This window comes from Hylobates moloch, unplaced genomic scaffold (assembly GCF_009828535.3).
Source record: "Hylobates moloch isolate HMO894 unplaced genomic scaffold, HMol_V3 SCAFFOLD_8, whole genome shotgun sequence".
Lineage (NCBI taxonomy): Eukaryota > Metazoa > Chordata > Mammalia > Primates > Hylobatidae > Hylobates > Hylobates moloch.
Window position 1 is genome coordinate 44,047,002 of NW_026652283.1, and position 27,058 is coordinate 44,074,059.

The following is a 27,058-nucleotide window of genomic DNA, read 5'->3' on the forward strand; positions in this document are numbered from 1 at the left end:
GTGTGTGTGTGTGTGTGTGTGTGTGTGTGTGTGTGTGTGTGTGTGTCTACTGTAAATGGGATTGGGTTCTTGATTTGGTTATCAGCTTTAACGTTATTTATAGAAATGCTACTGATCGCTGTACATTGATTTTGTATCCTGAAACTTTGATGAAGTCTAGGAGTCTTTAGACTTTTCTAAGTATACAGTCGTGTTACCAGCAAACTTCTTTTCCAATTTGGATGCCTTTTATTTATTTCTCTTGCCTAATTGCTCTGGCTAGGATTTCCAGTACTATGTTGAACAAGAGTGGTGAGAGTGGACATCCTTGTCTTGTTCCTGTTCTTAAGGAAAATGTTTTCAACTTCTCCCCTTCAACATGATGTTGTCTGTAGGTCTGTCATATATAGCTCTTATTATTTTAAGGTATGTACCTCCAATGCCTAGTTTATTGACGGTTGTTATGAAGCAACGTTGGATTTTATCAAATGCCTTTTCTGCATCTATGGAGATAATCATATGGTTTTGGGGTTTGGTTCTATTTATGTGGTGAATCATGTTTATTGATTTGCATATGCTTAAACATTCTTGCATCCCTGGAATAAAACCCACTTGAACATGATATATTATCTTTTTGATGTGCTGTTGGATTCAGCATTTGTTGAGGATTTTTGCACCTATGTTCATTAGGGATATTGGCCTGTGGTTTTCTTTTCTGGTTGTGTCCTTGCCTGACTTTGGTATCTGGTGTCCTCACCTGACTTTGATACTGGTTTTGTAGAATGAGTTAAAAAGGAATTACTCCTTCTCAATTTTCTGAAATAGTTTCAGTATTCTTTCCTAAATACCAGCTTTTCTTTATATGTCTGGCAAAATTCAGCTATAAACCTATCGGGTCCTGGCCTTTTTTGTTGTTAGAAGGTGATATGGTTTGGCTGTGTCCCTACCCAAATCTCAGCTCGTAGTTCCCATAATTCCCATGTGTCATGGGAGGAATCCAGTGGCAGGTAATTGAATCATGGGGGCGGTTACCCTCATACTGTTCTCTTGATAGTGAGTGAGTTCTCACGAGATCTGATGGTTTTACAAGGGGCTTCCCCCCCCGCCCCCCCGCTTTGCTCAGCACTTCTCCTTCCTGCCACCATGTGAAGAACATGTCTGCTTCCCCTTCTGCCTTGATTGTAAGTTTTCTGAGGCTTCCCCAGCCCTGTGGAACTGTGAGTCAATTAAACCTCTTTCCTTTATAAATTACCCAGGCTCAGGTAGTTCTTTATATCAGCATGAGAACAGACTAACACAGAAGTTTTCCTTTATTACTGATTGAATTTTGTTACTTGTTATTGGTCTGTTCAGGATTCACATCTCTTCCTGGTTCAATCTTGCGAGGTTGTATGTTTCCAGGAATTTGTCCATTTCCCCTAGCTTTTTCTCGTTTATGAGCACAGAAATGTTCACAGCAGTCTCTGATGATCTTTTGTATTTCTGTGGTATCAGGTGTAATGTTGTCTTTATCATTTCTGCTTATATTTAAAACTTTTCTTTTTTTCTTGGTTAACTTAGCTAGCAGTCTGTCAATTCTGTGTATCTTTTCAAAGAACCAACTTTTTGTTTCACTTATCCTTTGTATCATTTTTTTATCTCATTTAGCATCTGCTCTGATCTTTACTCTTTTCTTCTGCTAGCTTTTTGTGTGGTTTGTTATTTTTCTAGTTCCTTGATGTATGGTGGTAGCTTGAGATCTTCCTATCTTTTGAATGTGGGCATTTAACGCTATAAACTTTCCTCTTAGCACTGTCTTTGCTGTATCCCAGAGGTTTTGGTATGCTGTGTCTCCATTTTCATTTATTTCAAAATTGTTTTCAATTTCCGCCTTAATTGCATTGTTTGCCCAAAGTTCATTCAGGAGCATGTTGTTTAGTTTCCATCTACTTGAATAGTTTTAAGAGTTCCTCTTGGTATTTGATTTCTAATTTTATTCCACTGTGCTCCAAAAAGATACTTGATCTGATTTCAGTATTTTGGAATGTATTGAGACTTGCTTTAATGGCCAAGCATATGGTCAATTTTGGAGAATGTTCCACATGCAGATGAGATTAACGTATGTTCTGTAAATGTCTATTAGGTCCATTTGGTCTATAGTTTAAGTCCAGAATTTCTTTTTTGAATTTCTGCCTCAATGATCTGAATAGTGATGTCAGTGAGGTGTTGATGTTCTCCACTATTATTGTATTGCTATCAATCTGTTTGCTTTGGCCTAGCAGTATTTATGAATCTGGGTGCTCTGGTGTGGGGTGCATATATATTTAGGATAGTGAAATCTTCTTGTTGTATCGAACGCTTTATCATTATATAATGCTCGTCTTTTTTTTTTTTTTTTTTTTTTTTTTTTTTTTTACTGTTATTGGTTTGAAGTTTATCTGATACGAGAATGGATACTACTGCTGGCATTTGTTTTCCATTTGCATGATAAATCTTTTTTCACCCCTATGAGTCTGTAACTGTCTGTAACCAGTGTGTGGCACAGGTCTCTTGCTGGCAGCAGATGGTTAGGTCTTTTTTTTTTTTTAATTTGCCACTCTGTATGTTTTAAGTGGAGCATTTAGGCCATTTATATTCAAGGTTAATATTGATATGCGGCTGGGTGTGGTGGCTCATGCCCGTAATCCCAGCCCTTAAGAGGCCAAAGTGGGCAGATTACTTGAGGTCAGGAGCTCGAGACCAGCCTGGCCAACATGGCAAAACCTCATCTCCACTAAAAAATACAAAAGTTAGCCAGGTGTGGTGGTACACACCAGTAATCCCAGCTACTTGGAAAGCTGAGGCAGCAGCATTGCTTGGACCCAGGAGGCAGAGGTTGCAGTGAGCCGAGATCATGCCGCTGCACTCCAACCTGGGCAAGACAGCAAGACTCCATCTTAAAATATATACATAGTCCGGGCACGGTGGCTCACATCGTAATCCCAGCACTTTGGAAGGCCCAGGCGGGCGGATCACGAGGTCAGGAGTTTGACTGCCTGGCCAATTTTTAGTAGGTCAATCCTGTCTCTACTGAAAATACAAAATTAGCCAGGTGTGGTGGCACACACCTGTAGTCCCAGCCACTAGGGAGGCTGAGGAGCATCACTTGTACCCGGGAGGCAGAGGTTGCAGTGAGCCAAGATCGTACCACTACACTCCAGCCTGGGTGATGGAGCAAGACTCTGTCTCAAAAAAAATAGAGACAGAGATATAGATATGTGAGGTTTTGTTCCTGTCACAGTATTGTTAGTTGCCTTAGAGTTTCAACTATATAAGTGCTTTATAGACTCTGTGAGCTTTGTACTTTTATGATGGTAAGTACTGTCCTTTCGTTAACATGTTTAGAACTTCTTTCAGCATTTCTTATATGAAATATAGTGATGATGAATTCCCTTCACATTTGTTTGTCTGGGAAAGACTTTATTTCTCCTTCATTTACAAAGCTTATTTTTTGGCAGGATATAAAATTCTTGGCCGGTGGTTGTGCACGGTGGCTCACACCTGTAATCCCAGTATGTTGAGAGGCCAAGGCGGGCGGATCGCTTGAGCTCAGGAGTTTAAGACCAGTTTGGGCAGCATGGCAAAACCTTGTCTCTACAAAAAATACAAGAAAATTAGCTGGGCATGGTGGCATGTGCTTGTAGTCCCAGCTACTTGGGAGGCTGAGCAAGAGGATCACCTGAGCCTGGGAGGTAAAGGCTGTGGTGAGCTGTGATCACACCACTGTACTCCAGGTCTGGGCAGTAGACTGAGACCCTGTCCAAAAAACAAACAAAATAAATTCTTGGCTGGTAATTTTTTCTTTAAGGCTGCTAAAAACAGGCCCCCAATCTCTTCCAGCTGGCCTGTAGGGTTTCTGCTGAGAAGTTTGGTGTTAGTTTGATGGGATTTCCTTTATAGGTAATCCCTTCTCTCTTGCTACTCTTAGAATTTTTTCCTTCACACTAACTTTGAACAGTCTGATGACTATATGCTTAGATGAGGTTCTTCTTGCAATTTATCTTTCAGGAGTTCTCTGAGCTTGTTTCTGGATGTCTATATCTCTTCCCAGACTAGGGAAGTTTTCCCTAATTACTTCCTGAAATAGCTTTTCTACACTTTTTACTTTTTCTTCTCTACAATATCTATAACCTGTAAGTTTGGATGCTTTATACAATCCCATATTTCTCCAAGACTTTCACTTTTTTTTTCTTTTGAGATGGAGTTTCACTCTGTCACCCAGTCTGGAATACAGTGGTACCATCTTGGATCGCCACAACCTCCACCTCCTGGAATCAAGCGATTCCCCTGCCTCAGCCTCCCAAGCAGCTGCAATCACGGTCACATGCCACGACGCCCTGCTAATTTTTTTTGTATTTTTAGTAGAGATGGGGTTTTCACCACGTTGGCCAGGCTGGTCTTGAACTCCTGACCCTCAAGTAATCCACCCGCCTCGGCCTCCCAAAGTGTTGGGATTACAGGCATGAGGTACCACACCTGGCCTTTGTTCACTTATTTTACTTCACGTTCATCTGACTGGATTAATTCAAAAGACCTGTCTTCCAGCTCTGAAATTCTTTCTTCTACTTTCTCTAGACTAGTATTAAAGCTTTCAACTATATTTTGTAATTCTTTCGATGAATTTTTCATTTCCAAAAGATGTTTGGGTTTATTTTTAGTGATATCTCCTTTCATATCCCAAACTGTTTTTCTGATGTGTGTGCGTTTTCAACTTTCTCTTGGATCTCACTGAGCTTCTTTAAAACCAACATTCTGAATTCTTTATCTTGTATTTCAAAGATTTTAATTTTGGTTAGGATCCATTGCTGAAGAGTTAGTGTGATCCTTCTGGAGCACTGTAACACACTTTTTTCATAGTTTCAGAGTTGTTCCTCTGGTTGCTTCTCATCTAGATAAGCCGTCTCTCCTTATTTTTTGAATTTGCTTTCATTTGGTTGTGATTTTTCTCCCCTTCAGGAGGTGTCTATAATATATGTTGCGTAGGGTCTTTTGGCTTTAGTTCTGGGTGCTTTCAGTGGCAAAGAGTCTGTATTAAGTTCCTTGATTGTAGATAGCCTTTGAATGGTAGTTTTCCCAAATGCTGGTTGTATTAGTGATGTACTGGGCACACGAGCAGGCTTACTGCATCTTGTGGGGCCAGGGTGGTGGAGGTCTCAGGAAGTTTATCTAGATCCCTAGTGCTGCACACTTATGTCAGCAGATTTTCTACTGTGTCATGCAATTAAACTTCCAGGTCAGTTGGTGGCACTCACAAGTAAGAGCCAGCTGAAGCCATTGTAGATGAGTATAAATGTGATCCTTGTTTACAGAGAAGCTCTCTGTTGCCTCAGGCAATGGGGCTGATCTGCAGAATGCACAGTTGTCTGAGTTCCCTGCCCAGCCCTGGAGCAGGAGACCAAGACAGGTGGGTCCAGACCAGGCAGGCCCACCTACAGGTCTCCCAATAGCAGGGCACAAGCACCAGGTATGGGGGGCAGGGGAGAGTTGGGGTCCAATGGGCAACCACCAGTTACCCAGAGGTATGCCTAGGCATGGAGTTGGGAAATCTCCACTGCCCCAAGTTCTCTGTATGGCGAGTACAGCCTAAACCCTAATCTAGAAAAGTGGGTGCTCCAAATGCCTAAAGATACATCTCTGCACTGAGTGCCACTGAACCATAAAGCTTGCCTATGATAAGCTTATTATATCAAATCATATAATTTTATTTTTCAGTAGTATTTTTTTGCACTATACATGCAGTTAGTAGGCATGTGTTTTATATTTAACTCATTAGTATATTCAGTGATGCTTTTTATTCCCTATTACCTCTGATATATGATTCCCCCTCATAAAAACTCAAAATTTCTCCATCTCCCTGAAATAAAAAAAAAACCTGCTGTCTTTTGCTAACAAAAAAGCAAAATATTTTATCAATTTTAAACAAGATTTTTTTTTTCAACATTAGTATTCCAAAATTAAAGTGTTGGTTTTCTATTACCTTTTTCCACAGTCTCCTGCACTGACATTTCTCTTTACTTATTTTTTATAGTACCTTCAATTAAGAAGAATACTGTTTGGCAGCCTTCATTTAAGAAAAAAGCCTGAAATTACAATAAATACTTATAGCCAAGAGGCAGTAGAGTTAAATGATTAAAGCATGGGCACTGGATAAGGACCTATGTATGAATCCCAGCTCTATCCCTAATTATCTATATATCTTTGAGTTACTTAACTTTACCTCGGTTTCCTCACTTGTGAAGTAAGGATGATAATGGTACTGACCTCACAGAATTGTTGGGGGAACTTAATAAATTTAAGTGCTTAAATAATGCCTGGTCTAATAGTAAGAAGAGAGAGATGTGAACCTGTATCTACATTATCTTAAGTCTATATACCACAGCTGTTTTATCAATACCAGTATGCTTCTAGAAATAAGGCAGCAAGAAGGCTTGAAATAAATCTGCCTTCTTCTGGTTGTTCTAAACAGCAGGGTCATCAATTTCAAGAGGAGGGAAATGAGGAAACAGATGAACAGGAAATTCATCTGGGGCACTCAAATATTTCTATGTGTTCCCTGGCATACCCTAAGTAGACAAATTAGATCAATAATAAAAGGCATCTTTAAGGAAGAAGCATTAACAAAAATGAGTGATAAAAAGGGATAAATACAGAAAAATGTAAGCAGAAGTGATCTCAGGTAGAAGGCATTAAATATCACCAGAAACTACTACAAGTACTACTGTGTCCCAAGCTGTATACATGTGAGAACCATAAAATAAATCCTCTAATAAATGTTAGGTAATTCAGAAATGCAGAAAGGGTTCCATTTCAACAAGCCCCTAAGAAACAGCAAACCTATTTTGCTTTGACCGAACCAAATTAACGGAAGTCCTAGCTCAAGTAATCAGATAAGAGAAAAAAATAAAGGGCACACAAATTAGAAAGGAAGAGGTCAAATTATCCTTGTTTACAGATGATACGATCTTATATTTGGAAAAAACTAAAGACTCCACCAAAAAACTACTAAAACTGACAGTTGCAGGAGACAAAAATCAACATACAAAAACCAGAGTTTCTATATGCCAAGAGTGAACAATCCGAAAAAGAAATCAAGAAAGTAATCTCATTTACAATAGGTACAAATAAAATAAAATACCTAGGAATTAACCAAAGAAGTGAAAGACCTCCACAATGAAAACCATCAATTATTTATGAAAGAAGCTGAAGAAGACACCAAGAAAAGGAAAGACAGTCCACGTTCATGGATTAGAAGAATATTGTTAAAGAGTACATACTACACAAAGCAAACTAAAGATTCAATGCAATCCCTATCAAAATACCAATGACATTCTTCACAGACATAGAAAAAAAAAATCCTAAAATTTATATGAAACCACCAAAGACTCAGAATACCCAAAGCTATCCTGAGCAAAAAGAACAAAACTGTGGGAATCACATTACCTGACTTCAAGTTATACTACAGAGCTATAGGAACCAAAACAGTATGGTACGGGCATAAAAACAGACATACCAATAGAACACGATAGAGAACCCAGAAACAAATATATTTATCTACAGTGAACTCATGTTTGTCAAAGGTTCCAAGAGCATACAATGGAAAGGATGGTCTCTTCAACAAGGTGCTGGGAAAACTGGATACCCATATGCAGAAGAATGACATTAGACCCCTATTCCTTGCCATATACAAAAATCAAACCAAAATGGATTAAAGCCTTAAATCTGAGACCTCAAACTAAACTACTAAAAGAAAACATTGAGGAAACTCTCCAGGATGTTGGAATGTGCAAAGATTACTTGAGTTACACTCCACAAGCACAGGCAACCAAAGCGAAAATAGACAAATGGGATCACATCAAGTTAAAAAGCTTCTGCACAGCAAAGGAAACAATCAACAAAGTTAAGAGACAAGCCACAAAATGGGTGAAAATATCTGCAAACTACCCATTCGACAAAGGATAAATAACCAGAATATATAAGGAGCTCAAATAACTGTATAGGAGAAAATTTAATAATCTGATTTTTAAAATGGGCAAAAGATCTCAATAGGCACTTCTCAAAAGACATACAAATGGCAAACAGGTGTATGAAAAGGTGCTCAATGTCACTGATCATCAGAGAAATGCAAATCGAAACTATAGTAACACGTCACCTCACCCCAGATAAAATGGCTTTTATCTAAAAGACAGGCAATAACAAATGCTGGAGAGGATGTGGAGAAAAGGGAACACTGGATTTTGTACACTGTTGGTGGGAATGTATATTAGTACAACCACTGCAGTGAACAGTTTGGAAGTTCCTCAAAAAAACTAAAAGTAGAGCTACCATAAGATCCAACAATCCCACTGCTGGGTGTATACCCAAAAGAAGGCAAATCAGTATATTAAAGAGATACCTGCACTCCCATATTGTTTGCAATACTGTTCACAATAGCCAAGATTTGGAAGCATCCTAAGTGTCCATCAACAGATGAACAGATAAAATGTGGTACATATATACACGAGATCCTGTCATTTTCAACATGGATGGAACTGAGGGCCATTATGCTAAGTGAAATAAGCCAGGCACAAAAATACAAACTGCATGTCCTCACTTATTTGTGAGAGCTAAAAATGAAAACAACTCGGAGATAGAAAGTAGAAGGATGGTTACCAGAGGCTGGGAAGGGTAAGCGGGGTATCAGGGAGCGTGAGAATGGTTAATCGGTACAAAAAAATAAAAGGAGTGACTAAGACATTGTGTTTGATAGCACAACAGGGTGACTATAGTCAGTAATAATTTAATTGTACATTTTTAAATAACTAAGAGTATAATTGGATTCTTTGTAATACAAAAGATAAACACTTGAGGTGATGAATTTAACCCACTTACAGATGTGATTATGCACTGCATGCCTGTATCAAAATATCTCCTGTACCCCATAAATATACATTTTACCCACAAAAATTAAAAATTGAAACAAAAGGAAGTTACAAAAAATAGTCTATTGTTACAATATGTAAAAGAAGTATGTCATATGAGATACATACATATTCACTTGTCTACATAAAGCAAATAATCAAGGAAAGCCTTTGCTTTTTCAGTAAGCTGTTGCTCTTACTGAATCTGTACTTGGAAATAAAATGCAGGTACATCTGAGGATTCAAATCCATCTTATCCAAACTCAGGAAACTCCGGAAACCGATTCTGCTAGACTTTTAAGATTCTACTGTTCAACAGAATTATATCCATCACTCTCTGAACTTCCTTTTTTTGTTGCTTTTTTTTGGAGACAGAGTCTCACTCTGTCACCCAGGCTGGAGTGCAGTGGCACAATCTCAGCTCACTGCAACCTCCACCTCTTGGGTTCAGGCGATTCTCCTGCCTCAGCCTCCCGAGTAGCTGGGACTACAGGTGAGCGCCACCACACCTGGCTAATTTTTTGTATTTTTAGTCGAGACGGGGTTTCACCATATTGGCCAGGCTGGTCTCGAACTCCTGAACTCGTGATCCACCCACCTTGGCCTCCCAAAGTGCTAGGATTACAGGCATGAGCCACGGTGCCCGGTCCCACTCTCTGAACTCTTACTCTTGCTATCCAAAACTCAGGAATTGAACAGATGTGAATGGCCTGCTATCCCTCACTACCCAGACTCTTATCACCCAAACTCAGGATATAAATACAATAGATTCAGATTGCAAATACTTGTGAATCTTAACATAAATTTTTAATATAATTTCACAGTGTTTAAAAAACTTTTGAGGATTTTTTAAGTAATATGCAGTACTCTACTAAATCTCATAAATACTAGCTGCAAAATACCTTAGAAAATACCTTCTTGTACCCTATTTCTCAGCAGTCTGTTAGAACAAGGATGGCAGCTATTAAGCTGTTGCCCCTCAGCTCCAAACTGCAGCACCCCTACCCGTATTCTGCTTTGTGGTGCTTGCACTAAGACTCTCTGTGAACCACATTCCTGCTTTGCCAGCTGGCTTCCTATAAAGCTCTCCCAAGAAGAGGCACTAAGGATGGACTGAAAGGCTGGGGGAGGAAGAAAAGACTGTATCTTCCTATCTAATCTTCAGGTTTCGTAAGAGCCATTTCCCCAGCAAAGGCTTCTTCAGCCCTATAGCAGCAGGTCCTTCCAACAGCAACAAGTGAATCCAGCTTGCAGTGTTTCCAACACTTGCAGAACTAGCTTCATCATAAACCACTGAGAGACACCAGCATCAGCCAGCAAGGTCTGGGTCCCAACCTCACAGGACCCCTCTCCCAAGCTCAGATACCAGCATCAATCATGCAGCGGCTTCTCAGAGGTCTAAGTTTCATTTCTTCGGGGACTTTCCTCTAAGTTCCTAATGTTTTCTTGTTCCCTTTGGTCCCTGAGCCCTATGGGCAGTAGCTGCTGCCTGTTATGTCTATCTTCGTGATACTTTAGTTTTGTTTTTATCCTTTATGTTACTTAGTTAACACATTTATATCTAGTTATCAATTCTATTAAAGTATTATCTCTGTTCAAATACTGGTATGGTTTCAGCCTCCCTAGAGAACCCTGAATGATAAAACAGTCTCATGTAGAATATGATGTTGTTACAGTGACTTTTGTTGAAATGCAATTCTACCTATACTAGCAAGTAAAGTAGACCAAAGTGTCAGAGCAATTTGGTTAAAATTACAGAGTATATTTAACTATCACTACAAACTACTTTGCAGCCATTTTTTTTAAGGAAAATTTAGAGGGTCTTTTTCTAATACACATATAATACCTACTGGTATAAAAAAGGCAAGTTCTGTCTTTCCAAATTTTCTACAATAAATATGTACTACTTTTTAATCATAAAAATACAGTAAGTCTAATTTTAACAACAATTCTAACAGAGTCAGATTAAACAAGGATCCAATATCATCCACAGAAAACAATACTTTTTTACCTTACCCAAAATATTTAAGGAGACTGGGGGAGAGAGTTTTAATTCACTTACTAACTACCCTCTTCTAACCAATAAATTTTTTATACTTTCCTTCTATTCACTACCTTCACTTATACATAAACTGTTCACTCCCACTCATACCTGTGCCTACAAACTCCCACTGCCTAACCATTTTCTGATTCCCAGCCATATGTCCAGTTCTTCTCCACCAACTCATTTGCTTCCTGTCTTGAGGTTAGCCACTTTCTAGATATACAGATCATATATACAAGGTAGTATATACAAGAGAGAGAAGGCAAACATGCAGTGTTTGTCAGTAGTTTTGAATTAAAGAGTTCTGGCTCTACTATTATTGGGTAGTATAGTTTGCAGGGGCCATTTCTGGTTTGGGGAAGACTCTATGGGAAAGTAGACTAAAATTTATTGTGGTTATTAAGTAATCCAGTTTTTCTTCCCTTCTTCGTCTCAAAACAATACTGGCTTCCACTAAGAAAAATCGGTGACAGACAATGGTCTTCTACACATACATCTAAGAATGAGAATCCTCTGTTTCAGAGGTGGACCACACAGAATATTAGAGAAACGAAAGACATATATAAGGACACTATATATCATGACTCCGAATGCCATAGGGCTTCTCAGTTTATAAATTAAATGCTAGATACCAGGATTAAATATCATGACTCAGATGCCATAGGGCTTCTCAGTTTATAAATTAAATGCTAGATATATAGCTATATCCCAAAAAATTCTGATTCTAGAATATTGTGCAGAGGCATTCCAACACAATGAGTAAATTATAACATAACTTATGTTACCTCTTCTCTTTCATCAAACAAAAGTTACACACATATTATTCCTAATCCAATGTCATATAAAGGCTTAAACTAAAGATATAGTATTCACATAAAGAGATTTAAAATTTCAGTCAATTACCTTAATATATGAGTGTTTCAGCACTTCCCACAACTAAAATATCTCAAGGAAGTCTAATCGGTAGAAAGTGGACACTAAAGAAATAACAACAGTCGTTTTACCAAAAAAAAAAAAAAAAAATGCTTTTCTACTGAGAAATAGGATAGTCAGCCTTGACTTGTGAAAAGTCAAGTACATGAAAACTACAAACGTAACTTCATTGTTCATTCTGTGTGTGCGTGGCATTCTGGAAAATCAGGATTTCTCTCAAGCCTAAGGATTCCTTGACTTTCCAATCATGGCTCTGGCAATTTTGTATCTGTCCTCTCTCTCCTGCCCTCCAAAGCTGGGCAATTATAACTCTTCATCATCTAGGCTGCTCCAACCACACTGACCTCCTCCATTCCTCCTCAAACATACAAGGCAACCTCCTGCTTTGGACCTTCCTGCACTGCCTCTGTGCCTAAAGAATGCTCGACTACCACTTATCCAATAAATGGCTCCCTCCATCATACTTTAAGATCTTCATTCAAATGTCCCCTTTTTCAGTGAAGCCTTCCCTTAGGACTGGCCTGTCTAAAAACACATACTCCTATTATTTCCTATTCCCCTTCTCTATTTTTCTCCTTAGCCCTTATCATATCACTAATAGATACTTATACTATTTTGTTTATTAATTGTCCCTCCATCAAAATATAAATTCCATGATTACAGGATTTTTACATGTTATGCTCATTGCTATGCCCCAACATTTAGAATAGTATCTGACAACAGTAGATGCTCAATATGCTAGATGAATAAATGATATGGTTGACTGCACCACCACATGTAACTAGCAGGTCCTGCCATCAACACTTCATATTCTAAGATTTCAATTAGCAGATTAGGTTTAGATTATTTTTCACTCTGGGAACCACGACAATCCCTCAGGGGCCACTGTGAAGGTAGAACACATGGAAGCTTACGCCAGCAAAAAAAGTCATACATTTATCTGCTTTACTAATTTGACTTCACATGTGAATTGATTGGCAAAACTGATCTGGTGACTTCAAAAATCTGAAACCACTGGGTTGTACACAACAAAACAGTGCCTACTTTTTACATTTCTCACGTTTTATTGTAAATGAGAGAAATCTAGATATTATGTTTTTACCATCCCTTAGAAAGAAATTAAAATTAGTATCTTCAGCCTTATTTAATAATCTGCTACAAAGGCAACCAAATTTACTATGTTCTAATTAAATTGAGTAGAAAGCAGGTTTAGGTTTTTCTTTTTTTTTTTTTGAGATGGAGTTTCGCTCGTCGCCCAGGCTGGAGTGCAATGGCAGATCTCGGCTTACTGCAACCTCTGCCTCCCGGGTTCAAGTGATTCTCCTATCTCAGCCTCCCAAGTAGCTGGGATTACAGACACGCGCAAACATGCCCAGCTAATTTTTGTATTTTTAGTAGAGATGGGGTTTCACCATGTTGGCCAGAATGGTCTCAATTTCTTGATCTCGTGATCCACCCGCCTTGGCCTCCCAAAGTGCTGGCATTACAGACATGAGCCACCGCACCTGGGCTTTTTTTTTTTTTTTTTTTTTTTTTTTAAGGACAGAGTCTTGCTCTGTCCCCCAGGCTGGAGTGCAGTGGCACAATCTCAGCTGACTGCAACCTCCGCCTACCAGGTTCAAGTGATTGTCCTGCCTGAGCCTTCTGAGCAGCTGGGATTACAGGTGTGAGCCACCACACCTGGCTAATCATTTTGTATTTTTAATAGAGACAGGGTTTCGCCATGTTGGCCAGGCTGGTCTCAAACTCCTGACCTCAGGTGATCCACCCGCCTCGGCCTCTGAAAATGCTGGGAGTACAGATGTGAGCCACCGTGCCCGGCCCAGATTAGTCTTTTTAAAAGAAACACAAAGAAGTGTTAATTATGTTGTTTCATTTACAAATTACCACCACAGTATACTCAGTTCACTAAATGAAGATTAAAAGCATATCCAAATCCCATTACCACAAAAATTTCAGTAAGCAGAAATATCATTCCATTCTGCCAAACTGCACTACTTGACAAAACAAGCTACAATATTTTATTCTGAATCTCACCTTGAAATTCATTGTAATATGAGGTGACCAGTCTAACTTTTAAAATGTTCATGTTCTAATAAAGAAAAAAAAAAAAGAGCACTCACCTTAATGAAGTTACAGATGGACAAGCCTGTCCATACAAACCCATCTGGCCACAAAGAGAATCTGAAAAGTAAAGAAGAGTTAGTTATCAGATACTGCAAAGTAAATTAAACCGTAAGTCTCACTTTAGATTTAATTTAAAACACTCTGAAAACAGAAGTAGAATGCTAAAAGAATCACCCCATCAACACAAACTTACATGAAAGAAAAATGCTACTGAGTCATAAGAGGGATTACACTAAGACAGACAGACATATCAGGCAGCCTACAGACATATCAGGAAGCATAACAGAAATAGATACACTATAACTGTAACATCTAAAGAAGCTGAGATTTCATAAGATGTAACAAATGATTATGGCTATGTCACAAAGAGTGTCCAAACTGTTTTAGTAGAGTCCTAGGGATTCTAGAGAGGTGCCCAAAAGCTACCACAGAGTTAAGCATGCAAGGTTCCAACCCCCAAGTAAGTGCCCCACCAAATCTATTCTTCCATCAAAATAGTGCTACCTTTATTGGTTTTAAATATTGGACTTCACAAAGACTTCATCTAAGAAACAGTTCCATTGCTTTAAAAAAAAAAAAAGTAGTAGTAGTAGTAGTAGTAAAGAGCAGCACTGAAACAGAAAGAGCTATGAATTCAAATTCCAGGTTTTAGGTTCAAATTCTAACTGTGGCACTATTGACACCTTAAAGGATTTATATAACTTCAATGAACCTCAGTTTCTTCATCTGTAACGTGGGGCTAATACCACCTACATAACTTTATTCAGAGGGGATTAAACTGCAAGCTTGTTGTTAGAATTAAATAAATCAACAAATGTAAAAGTGTCTATCAGTACTACTATGGAGCACATGGGAGTGTATCAATATTTTCATTAGGCAGAACGATGATTCACAAATGCCTAATGGTAACACATAAATGGGATAAGGTAAAATGGGTTTAAGTGTATACATATGCATACACTGCACAAGTGGCAGAAACTGTGAGCAACTGAAGAGAGCATGTTCAGTCTGAAGGGATCAGGGCTATTCCCAGTTCTAGTCAATTGTTGCTAGGCAGGAGTATTATAGACCAGCATTTTAAGAACTTCCAATTTTTCAAGAGAAACAAAAAAATCCAAAATTTTACCTGCAATCTCTTGATTTTTTATTTTAACTTTTTAAAAAAATACAGATGGGGTCTCGCTATGTTGGCCAGGCTGATCTTGAACTCCTGGGCTCAAGTGATCCTCCTTCCTCGGCCTCCCAAAGTGCTGAGCTTACAGGTATAAGCCACTGCACCTGGCCCTGATTTTCATTTCCTAAACACTACGTGGGTCAAACAGAAACTGGATTTTGCTGCAAGTTTGTAACCTTTGGTTTAAAAGATGATTGAAGTCCCTGCATCTAATAATTATCCCTGCATACACTGAAGAGAGAGACAGATAGACACTTCTATTTCCGTCAGAATGACAGGATGGAAGGCTCGATCTCGTAACCACTGAAAATAACTAAAATGCTGAGTAAAATATCTTAAAATCTTTACATATAAATCAAAAACTTGACAGAAAATGAGGTATTATCAGAATCCAAAAACTAGGTGAAACAGTGGAAACTAGAAAGGTATGCAGAGTACTGATAACAGCTTTCCTTCACCTTTAGGGCATTATGCCAAGCACTGTGAATTCTGGCTTGCAATTCCAAGACCTTGTGGGACCCAGTGTACAAGATGCAACAACATTCAGATCTTAACCAAGAGAACTGCCAGGAAAACTGCTTTTTTAACCTTAGCACTTCGGGCTGCTGAGGGGATCCAGGACTATGACAGCAGCAATGTTCAGTTCTTAACCAAGAAAATTGCCAGGGAAACTACTTTTTTAACCTCAGCACTTAGTGCTGGGAGGGGATCGAGGCTGTGACAGCAGTGCAAGGGTGTCTTCCCTGATATTTCACAACCACAAGCTGATCTTTCCCTAGATTACGGTTTTAAAAGCTTCATACCACCGGCCGGGCACAGTGGCTCATGCCTGTAATCCCAGCACTTTGGGAGGCCAAGGCGGCCGGATCACCTGAGGTCAGGAGTTTCAGACCAGCCTGACCCATATGATGAAACCCCGTCTCTACTAAAAATACAAAAAATTTAGCCGGGCATGGTGGCATGTGCCTGTAATCCCAGCTACTTGGGAGGCTGAGACAGGAGAATCGCTTAAACCTGGGAGGCAGAGGTTGCAGTGAGCCAAGATCGCACCACTGCACTCTAGCCTAAGCAATAAGAGCAAAATTTCGTCTCAAAAAAAAAAAAAGCTTCATACCTAGAATTTTGTTTAGGGTAGCCCTAGGATGGTTGTATCCCCCACCCAATCTTGATAGAAGCAAATGTACCTTCTCTCTGGAGGAAATCACCTTTGATCTAAGCCTGGAAAAATTCCCACAGGTAAGATCTCAAAATAAATGTATTCATAATTAAAAATCACAAAACCCAGAAGGAAATCAGATGCTCACGGCAAAATACAGCAGAAACATCAGTTAGCACAATAAAACCACAAGGAATGCAGATATAAAAGTTACTAGACATCCTTGGGACCAGGGTCCGGCGTGGACTGCCCCTCGTCCTGGGAAATGGGGTGTGGCTGAAAAGGCAGCCATCCTCTTGCCTGTCACGGAACACACTGTTGTGGGGAACCTGGCGCTAAACCACTCGCAGACAACCTGCTTCTGGGTCATGGTTTCATACATAGCAAAGCAGCTTTATTTAAAAAAAAAAAAAAAAAAATTACTAGACATCTTTCTCTACTGTTTTACGTGTGATTTACCTAGTCTTGTATTTTAATTGCCTGTAGGTAGATAGATCTCAAATCTTCATCTCTAGCAGAGATCAATCTCCTGATCTCCAAACAAATATCTAACATTCCCCCCTGGAAATCCCATATTTACCATGTTTAAAACTGAATTCATCATCTTCTCTTAATATACTTCCTTCCTGGATAAAATGGCACAGCCTTTTCATCTAAGAATGGCTTTCAGGTTTCTAGCTTAACTCTTACTCTTTATTAGAGCAGACTAATTTTTTTCCAACTCTTAGTCTCTATGAGGAATTACTTCAGTAAACACTCCTGGCCTCTTAGCCCATTCCTCTCCAAAGAGGTAAATTGGTTAGTACATAGAGCTAACTTAACAAAAGAACTGAGTACCAGGGACTCAGACTCTTTTTATTTTTTTGAGACGGAGTTTTCACTCTTGCTGCCCAGGCTGGAGGGCAATGGCGCCGACTCGGCTCACTGCAACCTCCGCCTCCTGGGTTCAAGCAATTCTCCTGTCTCAGCCTCTCAAGTAGATGGGATTACAGACATGCACCACCATGTCTGGCTACTTTTTTGTATTTAGGAGACGGGGTTTCATCATGTTGGTCAGGCTGGTCTTGAATTGCTGACCTCAGGTGATCCACCTACCTTGGTTAAGATCCCAAAGTGCTGGGATTACAGGCGTGAGCCACCACGCCCAGCCCTCAGTCTCTCTTTTCACTCTCCATCCAGGATTCTACAAGGCAATGATCTGAGTGTGTCCGCTCTGCTGACCCAAACATCCTCTAGGGTGCACTGTCCCATTGACAGATGGGGATGAGGGGCTGCAGAAAGTTAGCCAACTCATTTGGCTCTTAAACCTAAGTCACGTTCTACAATATGGGTTTTATCAAAAACAAAGGCAACTCCTTTGAAAGTTAAACACAGAGTTACCATAAAACCCAGCAATTATAAGCATATACATCTCCAAGAGAATTTAAATGTTCCTAGAAAAACATGCACACAAATGATCATTTGCACACAAATGGGCAGCACTACTTATAAAGCCAAAATGTTTGTCAACTAACGAACAGATAAACAAAATACGGTTTATCTAAGTAATAGCCATATAATATACAATGCAACTTTATTCAGCCATAAAAAGGAATGAAGTACTTTTACATGCTACAACATAGATGAACCTTGAAAGCCTTATGCTAAGTGAAAAAGACACAAAAGACCACATGCTGTATGATTCCATTTATACGAAATGTCCAGAATAGGCAAATCTATAGAAATGAAAAGTAGATTGGTGGTTGCCAGGAGATGGGGGAAGAGAGGAAGATTGCAGATGGGAAGTGACTGCTAGGAGGTTTCTTTTTAGAGTGATGAAAATGGCCTAATTGATAGTGGTGCACAACTTTGTGAATATATTAAAAACTACTGAATTGTACACTTTAAAATGGTGAACTTCACAGTATGTGATTTTTACCCGAATAAAAAGCTAATTTTTTTAAAGGTACTGTCTTGCTTCTTCATCTGTAGGTTCTTATTTCTCAGTCAGTTCGAAACTCAGGAAAGGGAAAATGGTCTCATATACTAAATTGTCCAAACATCAACACCCTTAGTACCTCCAATAAGTTACCATTTACTACCAAATTCTAACTTCTAGTTATCTTTCCAATCTGCTCCAGCTTCATTGCCTTAGTTCCAGTGTTATTCATTTTTCCTCTAGATTACTGTCCTTAAATGACGTCCTGAACCCTAGGCTTGTTGACTGAAAGAACAAACATATACCAGTCTTCTCCCTACCCAGGCAACTGAACAGCAACAGGGAAATCTCACAAAAGAAGGCTAAGGTTCACACTGAACTCAGGAAATTTCAAAGTCCTCCAAGTCACAAACAAATCTCTGTGGCATCAACTATAGTTGAACAACTATATTAACTCATTCAGTTACATCCATAATTTATTTACATGGTTTTATTTGGTGCCAACAGCATAAATCTCCAAATCTTTTGAAAACTAATATTTATCAAGAAACAGCAGAATGACACAACCAGAATATGAGTACTAAAAGCCAGGCATTAGCTAATGAGTATGCTGCAATACAAGCTATTTACTGTATTACATTCCATTACCAACAGAGAAGCATGGAATTTCTTTTAACATAAGCAGTATTCAAGTGTACATTAAACTGAGTTACAAACTATCCACATTTAGGAAGCAGCCATCACAACACACTAACAGTTGTATAATAACATATTATTTGGGAGCATGGAGTGAAATAGAACTAAGTATTTTGAAAAAGCTCTGAATAAGTTCTTTTTGTTTTTAAGAGACAGAGTCTTGCGTTGTTGCCCAGGCTGGAGTACAGTGGCCAGATGATAGCTCACTGCAGCCTCGAACTTCTGAGCTCAAGCAATCCTCTTGCCTCAGCCTGCCTAGTATCTGGGACCACAGGTGCACACCACTGCACTGGGCTTTTTTTTTTTTTTTTTTTTTTTTTTTGTAGAAACAAGGTCTTGCTGTGTTGTCCAAGCTGATGTCAAACTCCTGGCCTCAAATGATCCTCTCACCTCAGCCTCCCAAAGCACTGGGATTACAGGCATGAGTCATCACACCCAGCCCGAAATATTTATGAGCTCTCTCCCCTCTCCCACCTACACAGAAATGTTAACGTTTTATAATTTACAAAAAACTTACTACCATTCATGACCTTGCAGCTGAAGACTCAAGACTGGAATCCCAACTATTGACAGTTCCTGTGTGACCTTGGATATGTTAACTTCCCTAAGGCTTAATTTCCTCCTTCATAAGAAAGGAAAAATGCAGTAAATGCCTCAATTACTACGACAGTAGTTTGAGTGAAAGCATTAGTTTAACACCAGACAAAGGTAAGAATTAAAAATTTGTTAAAACTGTTACACTTAGGAATGGAAAACCAAACGTCATATGTTCTCATAAGTGGGAGCTAAGCTATGAGGATGCAAAGGCATAACAATGATACAACGGACTTTGGGGACTCAGGGGAAAGGGTGGGAGTGGGGTGAAGGATAAAAGACTACATACTGGGTACAGTGTACACTGCTCAGGTGATGGGTGCGCCAAAATCTCAGAAATCACCACTAAAGAACTTATTCATGTAACTAAGCACCACTTGTTCCGCAAAAACCTACTGAAATAAAAAAATTAAAAATTCATTTTTTATTTATTTTATTTATTTAAAAAACTGTCACAGCTCTAGAGGTCAAGAAACTATTCCTTTTTTTACTTCTGAATTCAGCCATATCTTTCCAAAAGACTTGAAAGTATAACATCCACTAACATCCATGAAGAAACAACCCCTTTGATTCAAGAAACTTGACTGAACATTGCAGATTATTATACCATTAGTAACAGGTAATCATTAAAGCAGTTGCAAAAATAACCTGTATCCCAATCAACCCAAATAGAAGAAATGTGCCAGAGGAAAGAGTAAAGGGAAAGAATCCTGATGAGTGAGAAGCAATCAGCTGTTCATCCCAGCCACTCTAGCTAAACCTGAAGGCAGTGGTGCAGCTTGAGCTAAGAAGTCATCTGCTTTCAGAGAACAATTAAAATCATGAGCATCTGTAATTCACCACAGAGTATCAGAAGAGAGGCCACATAGATAATTAAGAGAAACCATAAAAAAAAAAAAACTTGAGGAAGTTGGAATGCAGATAGCAGCAAGTGATTTAAGAGAGAGAAAGGCAATAGTGTTCAGTGTGGATCAAGAAGGATAAAAATTGAAAAGAGAATACTGGCTTTTAATAGAAGATAATAATACTACAGTGGGTGAGTTTTGTGGAATAGTGAAGGCAAAAATTAGCATGGATAGGGGTTAAGAATCAGGAGTGAAAGAAAAATAAAAGTTTAGCTACAAGTTGTATTAAATAAAATTAAGTAGAAAGTGTAAGAACAGAAGGTATAGATTAAGAATTCAGGAAAGGTAAAGAATGTTAGAACTTTCATCACATTATCTCTATTACCCTATTTTATTCTTCATAAATAGAAAACAGAAAAGCTCGTCACCATCTGATATGATTTTTATTTCTCCCCCATCAGAATGTGAGCTCCATGTTTCATTCTGTTATATTCCCAAAACCTAGTATAAAGCCAGCACTCATTTATTCAGTGAATGAATAAACCAGATTCTTCAAAAATTAGGGGGAAAAAAGAAACTTAAAATGAGATCTGACAACTCACCAGGTCTTTACTTAATACAGTCTTTTGTATCCATCACTTTACCTCTAAGCAATTTAGGACTAGTCTGCAGCTAGAAGACCAAGTTAGGTATCCAGAATATACAAACAACTCTTACAACTCAATAACCAAAAGACTAATAATCCAATTTAATAATGGGCAAGAATCTGAACAGACATTTCTACAAAGAAGATATATGAATGTCCGATAAATACATGAAAAGATGTTTGGCATCATTAATCACTAGGGAAATACAATTTTTCTTTTCTTTTTTTTTTTTTTTTGGAGACGGAGTTTCGCTCGTCGCCCAGACTGGAGTGCAGTGGAGTGATCTTGGCTCACTGCAACCTCCACCTCCCAGGTTCAAGCAATTCTCCTGCCTCAGCCTCCCAAGCAGCTGGGATTACAGGCATGCGCCACCATGCCTGTCTAATTTTTTTTGTATTTTTGTTAGAGACAGGGTTTCACCATGTTGGTCAAGCTGGTCTCAAACTCCCGACGTCAGGTGATCCGCCCACTGCGGCCTCCCAAAGTGCTGGGATTACAGGTGTGAGCCACTGCACCCAGCTGGGAAATACAAATTAAAACAAGACACCACTTCATACCCACTAACATGGCTATAATCAAAAAGACACAAAATAACAAGTGTTGCAAAGATGTGGAGAAATTCAAACTTTCATGCATTGCTAGTACAAGTGTAAAATAGTGTTGCTACTTTGGGAAAGTTTGGCAGTTCATCAAAAAGTTAGACATAAGAGTTACCATATGACCCAGAAATTCTATACCCAAGAAATGAAAACATATATCCACAGAAAAATCTGTACAAGAATGTTCATAGCAGTATTAAATCATAATAGCAAAAAAATGAAAATAGGCCAGGTGCAGTAGCTCACACCTGTAATCCCAGCACTGTGGGAGGCCGAGGCAGGCAGATCGCTTGAGCCCAGGAATTCAAGACCAGTCTGGGCAACATGGCAAGATCCTATCTCTAAAAAAATACAAAAATTAGCTAGGCACAGTGGCTGGTGCCTGTAGTTCCGGCTACTCGGGAGGCTGAGGTGGAAGGATGATCAATCCGGCCCAAGAGGTGGAGGCTGCTGTGAGCTGTGATCATGTCACTGCTTTCCAGCTCAGCGACAGAGCAAGACCCTGTTTTCTTTTGTTTTGTTTTGTTTAAAAAGTGGAAATAATCCAAATGCCCATCAACTGATGAATGGACGTGTTATATCCACATAATGGAATACTGTTTGGCAATAAAAAGGAATAAATGTTACAATATGTATAACCTTTAACAACATTATGCTAAGTGAAAGAAACCAGTCATAAAAGATTACATATTGTATGATTCCATTTACATCAAACGTCCAAAATAGGCAAATTCATGTGAGTAATTAGATAGCAGTTTCTCAGGGTTAGCAGTAAGAGAAATAGTAAATGGAGAATAGGGATTGACTGCTATTAGGTATGGAGTTTCCTTTCAAGGGAGGAGAAAAATGTTCTAAAATTAGACTGTAGCAATGGTTGCACAACCCTGTGAATATACTAAAAAACACTGAATTTTACACTTCAACTAGATGAACTGTATGGTATGTGAATTATATCTCAACAAAGCAGTTAGGGAAAAAAATAAGTTCAGAACCACCACACACAAATGTTTTTATTCTGTCACATTCCTGCTTCTTCTCTCACTAGTGCCACAGGATCCACCCCCAAATCCCAAAGCTGGAACAGGAAAGGGAGAGTAAAAGTAACTACCTCACCAGAAAACAACTCTAGAAAAAACAATTACTTACAAACCTGTAACTCCTTGAACCATTCAATAGTTTTCTGGTGGCCTCCACTATTTTCAAACCATATTGTTTATTCACTAAACACGTTTACTGAAGATACATGTACGGCCAATAAAAAAGTTTCATACACCTGAAAAAATTATCAAGGAAACTACTACTATCTACAAATGGACTACTTAGGCTATACCCCTCTCCTCCTAAAACAAGACCAGGGCCAGGAAGAGACTAACAGAAGATGAAAAAAATCAGCTTCAGCCTTTAAAGACTGTTTTAACAGTAGGAAATATACGTAACTGCCTGTTTTCCTCCATACTTTAGGACTAGTGTCAATAAAACAGGTGGTGAGCGTGGGGGAGGGGGGCTTCCTGGCCAAACATCACAGAGCTATAACTTCTTCCAAACCCCAAACCTTACTTCCTGCAATTTATGTAAACAGATCACAGGCCACCCTCTTCAAACTAAATCATAACCCAAGCAAACAGCACAAGATTCTATTTCTGGGTCTGTCATTAACTCACTAGATAATCCTGAGGCTTCAGTCTCTCTCTACTTTGCTCAAAAACTTAACTACCTAATATCTGGTCCCAAAATCACATCATGTGGTCTAATAAAGAACCCTTTCCCAATTTACACATTTATTTTTACAGAAAACCTGACAAAGGTATATGAAATTAGATCACACTGTATGTTTAAATACTGAAATTATATGGTATATGAAATTAGATCACATTATATGTTTAAAGGTATATGAAATTAGATATATGAAATTAGAGGTATACGAAATTAGATCACATCATATGTTTAAAGGTGTACGAAATTAGATCACATTATATGTTTAAATCACCTTTATTGAATATACATGAAATATGAAAAACCCAAAAGCTAATCTACTGCAAAAATGTTGAACTCTTACATTTTAAACATTTAAAGGTATTCACTAAACAAAGATAGAATAAGTTTTTGGAGGGCTAAAGGCTGTGAGGCTTTAAATTTGAACTCAGTTATATTTAGAAAACCAAGATGCCACTTCTCTGGATCCTGTATCTTTATCTTGGGCATTTGATTCATGTGCTTTGCCTGGTGTAATTCAAAGCAACAGATCCTACCCATATTGCTGAAAAGTCCACTGAACCTAACAGAACTTACTGGCTGTCAGAGGAATAAAATGCTGTACTGAAACTGAAAAGATAGGAAGCTATAAAGTCTCCACTGCCAGAGATGTTTAACAAAATAAAAATCACCTGCCTCATTCCCAAAGTCAGTAAACAAACCACTGCTGACTTTATAATCATTTCCATCCCATTCCTGGAAATCCTGATTTAGGTGAAACTTGGGAAATCTATTAATTAAAAGTTATCTCAGGTGATTCTGATGTAGTCGGATTCTGGAACTACTGGTTTAGGACAAGGGTAGCAGAACGGTTTCCTATCATTTGTCAATAATGCTCAATAGGGAGTGGCTGCCTGAAGTGCTACAATGAGAAAATAATGTCTAAACACAATCAGAAATTAGTAGTCTGCCAAGGACATGGTGATGGGGAATTGGTAACATGAAAATCATTTATCTGTCATCCCTGATTCAGTTAGACCACTGAATGGACTGTTTGTAAGAAGACTTTTGAGGTAAGAAGAGATCCAGGTCTGGATTATTTACTTTTAACTGGCAGAATCTCCAGCTGACTCTAGAAAGGCAGGAAACAGAAGAACAGACCTGATATATGTACCAGAACTCTTCAAAAGTACTTATTAAGCACCCAGTATTATAAAGAAAAAGAAGACAGTATGACTTTTGCTCTCCAGATGTTTATAATCTTGTTGGAGAAATGAAAATTCTACATAACATAAACGTGGGTTTTTTTAATAAAGTAAATAAAAAGATTTTTGGGCCGGGCGCGGTGGCTCACGCTTGTAATCCCAGCACTTTGGGAGGCCGAGGCGGGCGGATCACGAGGTCAGGAGACCGTGACCACTGTGAAACCCCGTCTCTACTAAAAATACAAAAAAAAATTAGCCGGGCGTGGTGGCAGGCGCCTGTAGTCCCAGCTACTCGGAGAGGCTGAGGCAGGAGAATGGCGTGAACCCGGGAGGTGGAGTTTGCAGTGAGCCGAGACCGCGCCACTGCACTCCAGCCTGGGTGACAGAGCGAGACTCCGTCTCAAAAAAAAAAAAAAAAAGATTTTTGTGCCACTTTGGATAACAGTGGGAGCCAGTGGAAGAACTGAGTGATAGGCCAAAAACAGTCAAGTATGAACTGACTTGAAAGAGGAAACCAAATGTGGGTTCCTGATCAGTATATGATTAAAGAGATGTATGAAGAAGATTCCACTGGCATCATTTTCCAGGGAAAAAAAATGGGAGACTTTATTATCAAGGCATGACGCATTGGAGGACAAATAATCCATTTCATGTTGTTTCTGTAAGCATCTGTCCCTACCACTGGAATGCTGGCTCCTAGTGGGCCATGTACATGTCGAATTAACTTGTTATCTCCCATAATGCCTAGCACATGTTCTACACATAATACTCCAAAATGATTGCTGAATTGTCATAAAAGAAGAAAAAATCTAGCAGATATTTCAAAAGGAACAGAATTTGGTACAGATAGAGACGTGATGGGCCAAAGGAGTCAAATTATCCAAAAGGTGGGGAGAGTGGGAAGTGGCTATGGTTCAGTTAAAGGAGATATAAGAAATATAACAACCAAATGCAGTGTATATACCTTATCTGGATCTTGAGTCAACTAAAAACCAACTGTAAAGAGATGTTTTTAAAGAATCAGGACATTTTCTTATGAACTGGTTATTAGATGACACCTAAAAATATTGTCTATTTTGTTAGATACATGATGGTATGGGTTATATAAGAAAATATCTATGTTTTCTTAGAGATGCATACTGGCATAGGGGTGAAAAGACAGTGTCTATGATTTTCTTTGAAATACTTAAAAAAAAAAAGATATTTGAGGCATATGTGGCACCTATCTTAATTTGCTGAATCTCGATGGGTAAAGGGGGGTTCTTCATATTTTATATACTTCTGAATATACTCAAAAGGGCAGTTGGACTAAAGTTGTTTGGTGTTAGTTGCTCAACAATACCAATGGATAATTAATTCTTTTTCTTTCTCAGATTTCAGGAAGCTAAGGATGACTAGTACTTCTGAGAAAACAGCCTAGACTCAATCAGAAGAAAATGGGCATTCATTAGTTAGCTCTACTAATAGGAAATCTCTCTGAATCTACTCAAAGAACTTCTTGTAAATTAAGATGAGAACTGAATATGAGCCAAGAGAGTGACTCAGCTGCTAAAAAGAAACAAAATGCAATCTTAGGCTTCATTAGAAGAACAGTATCCAGAAAAGGAGGGTAACAGTACCATGTACTCCTCACTACTTAGTTCGCAACCGGAGTATGGTATTCTGAGGGGTTTTTGTTTTGTTTTAATATAGAATTAAAAAAATATCACCTATGGAGGGAAACGTGTTCTGTTCTGAGCACCACATTTTAAGAACACTTACAGGACAGAATCCTTGGAAGGAGGGATATCAAACTAGTGAGGGATCAGAAACCAAATGTCAAGTGTATAATGACTGAAGAAACTGGGTGTGTTTAGCTTGGAGAATAAAACACTTTCTAGCCTTCCACCTCACCTCTACCATACAGACCAGTGTAATATTTTCCAGAGGATTTCAAGAGTTGTTAATGCACATTCTATAATTAAAGAAGATTAACACTTTTTGTCTCTAAATGACTTAAAGTGTTCAATATCCTAAAATGCTTTGTTAATGTCCAAGAAAATGATGATCGGTATTTCTCAAATATGACCATTCATTCATTCATTCAACAAATATTTATTAAGCACCAATTATTAGCCAACCACTCCTCCAAGTGCTGGGGATACAACAATGAACAGTTTTAATATCCTGGAGGATAGTTTGGGGAACAACCAAGCTGGGTCTCTATTCCTCTAACTTGCATTGTGCTTCCTCATTTCTAACTCTTTGACTATGCTCTCAGCCTAGAATGCTCCATGTCTAATCTTAATCCAAACACTGTCTCATCCACGAAGCTTTTTTCATCATCATAAGCAGAAAACACTCCCTCTTCTCAGTAAACCCATAGCTCTTAGTATCTGTACCCATTTCTTGCTAAGAGACTATGCCTCTTAATCACCTTTCGATCTCTCACAATATCCAGGACAGTGTCTTGCATGCGCAGGTACTCAAGAGATATATGCTGAATAATCACCTTCAAATAACTGAAGGATTATCTTGTGAAAGAAGGCAGACTA

General features: G+C 38.7%; 1 protein-coding gene across 6 annotated transcripts in view; it reads right to left on the reverse strand.

Annotated features, from left to right (window-relative positions):
• FOXJ3 (forkhead box J3) overlaps positions 1-27,058 on the reverse strand; it is a 146,164-nt gene that overhangs the window by 107,679 nt on the left and 11,427 nt on the right. For all 6 annotated transcript variants that reach the window (XM_032160474.2, XM_032160472.2, XM_032160470.2 and 3 more), the window contains one exon: positions 13,995-14,055. In XM_032160474.2, the coding sequence (XP_032016365.1) occupies positions 13,995-14,038 (44 nt within the window). In that variant the 5' untranslated portion in view covers positions 14,039-14,055. Of the gene's footprint in view, positions 1-13,994; positions 14,056-27,058 lie in introns of those variants that run through there.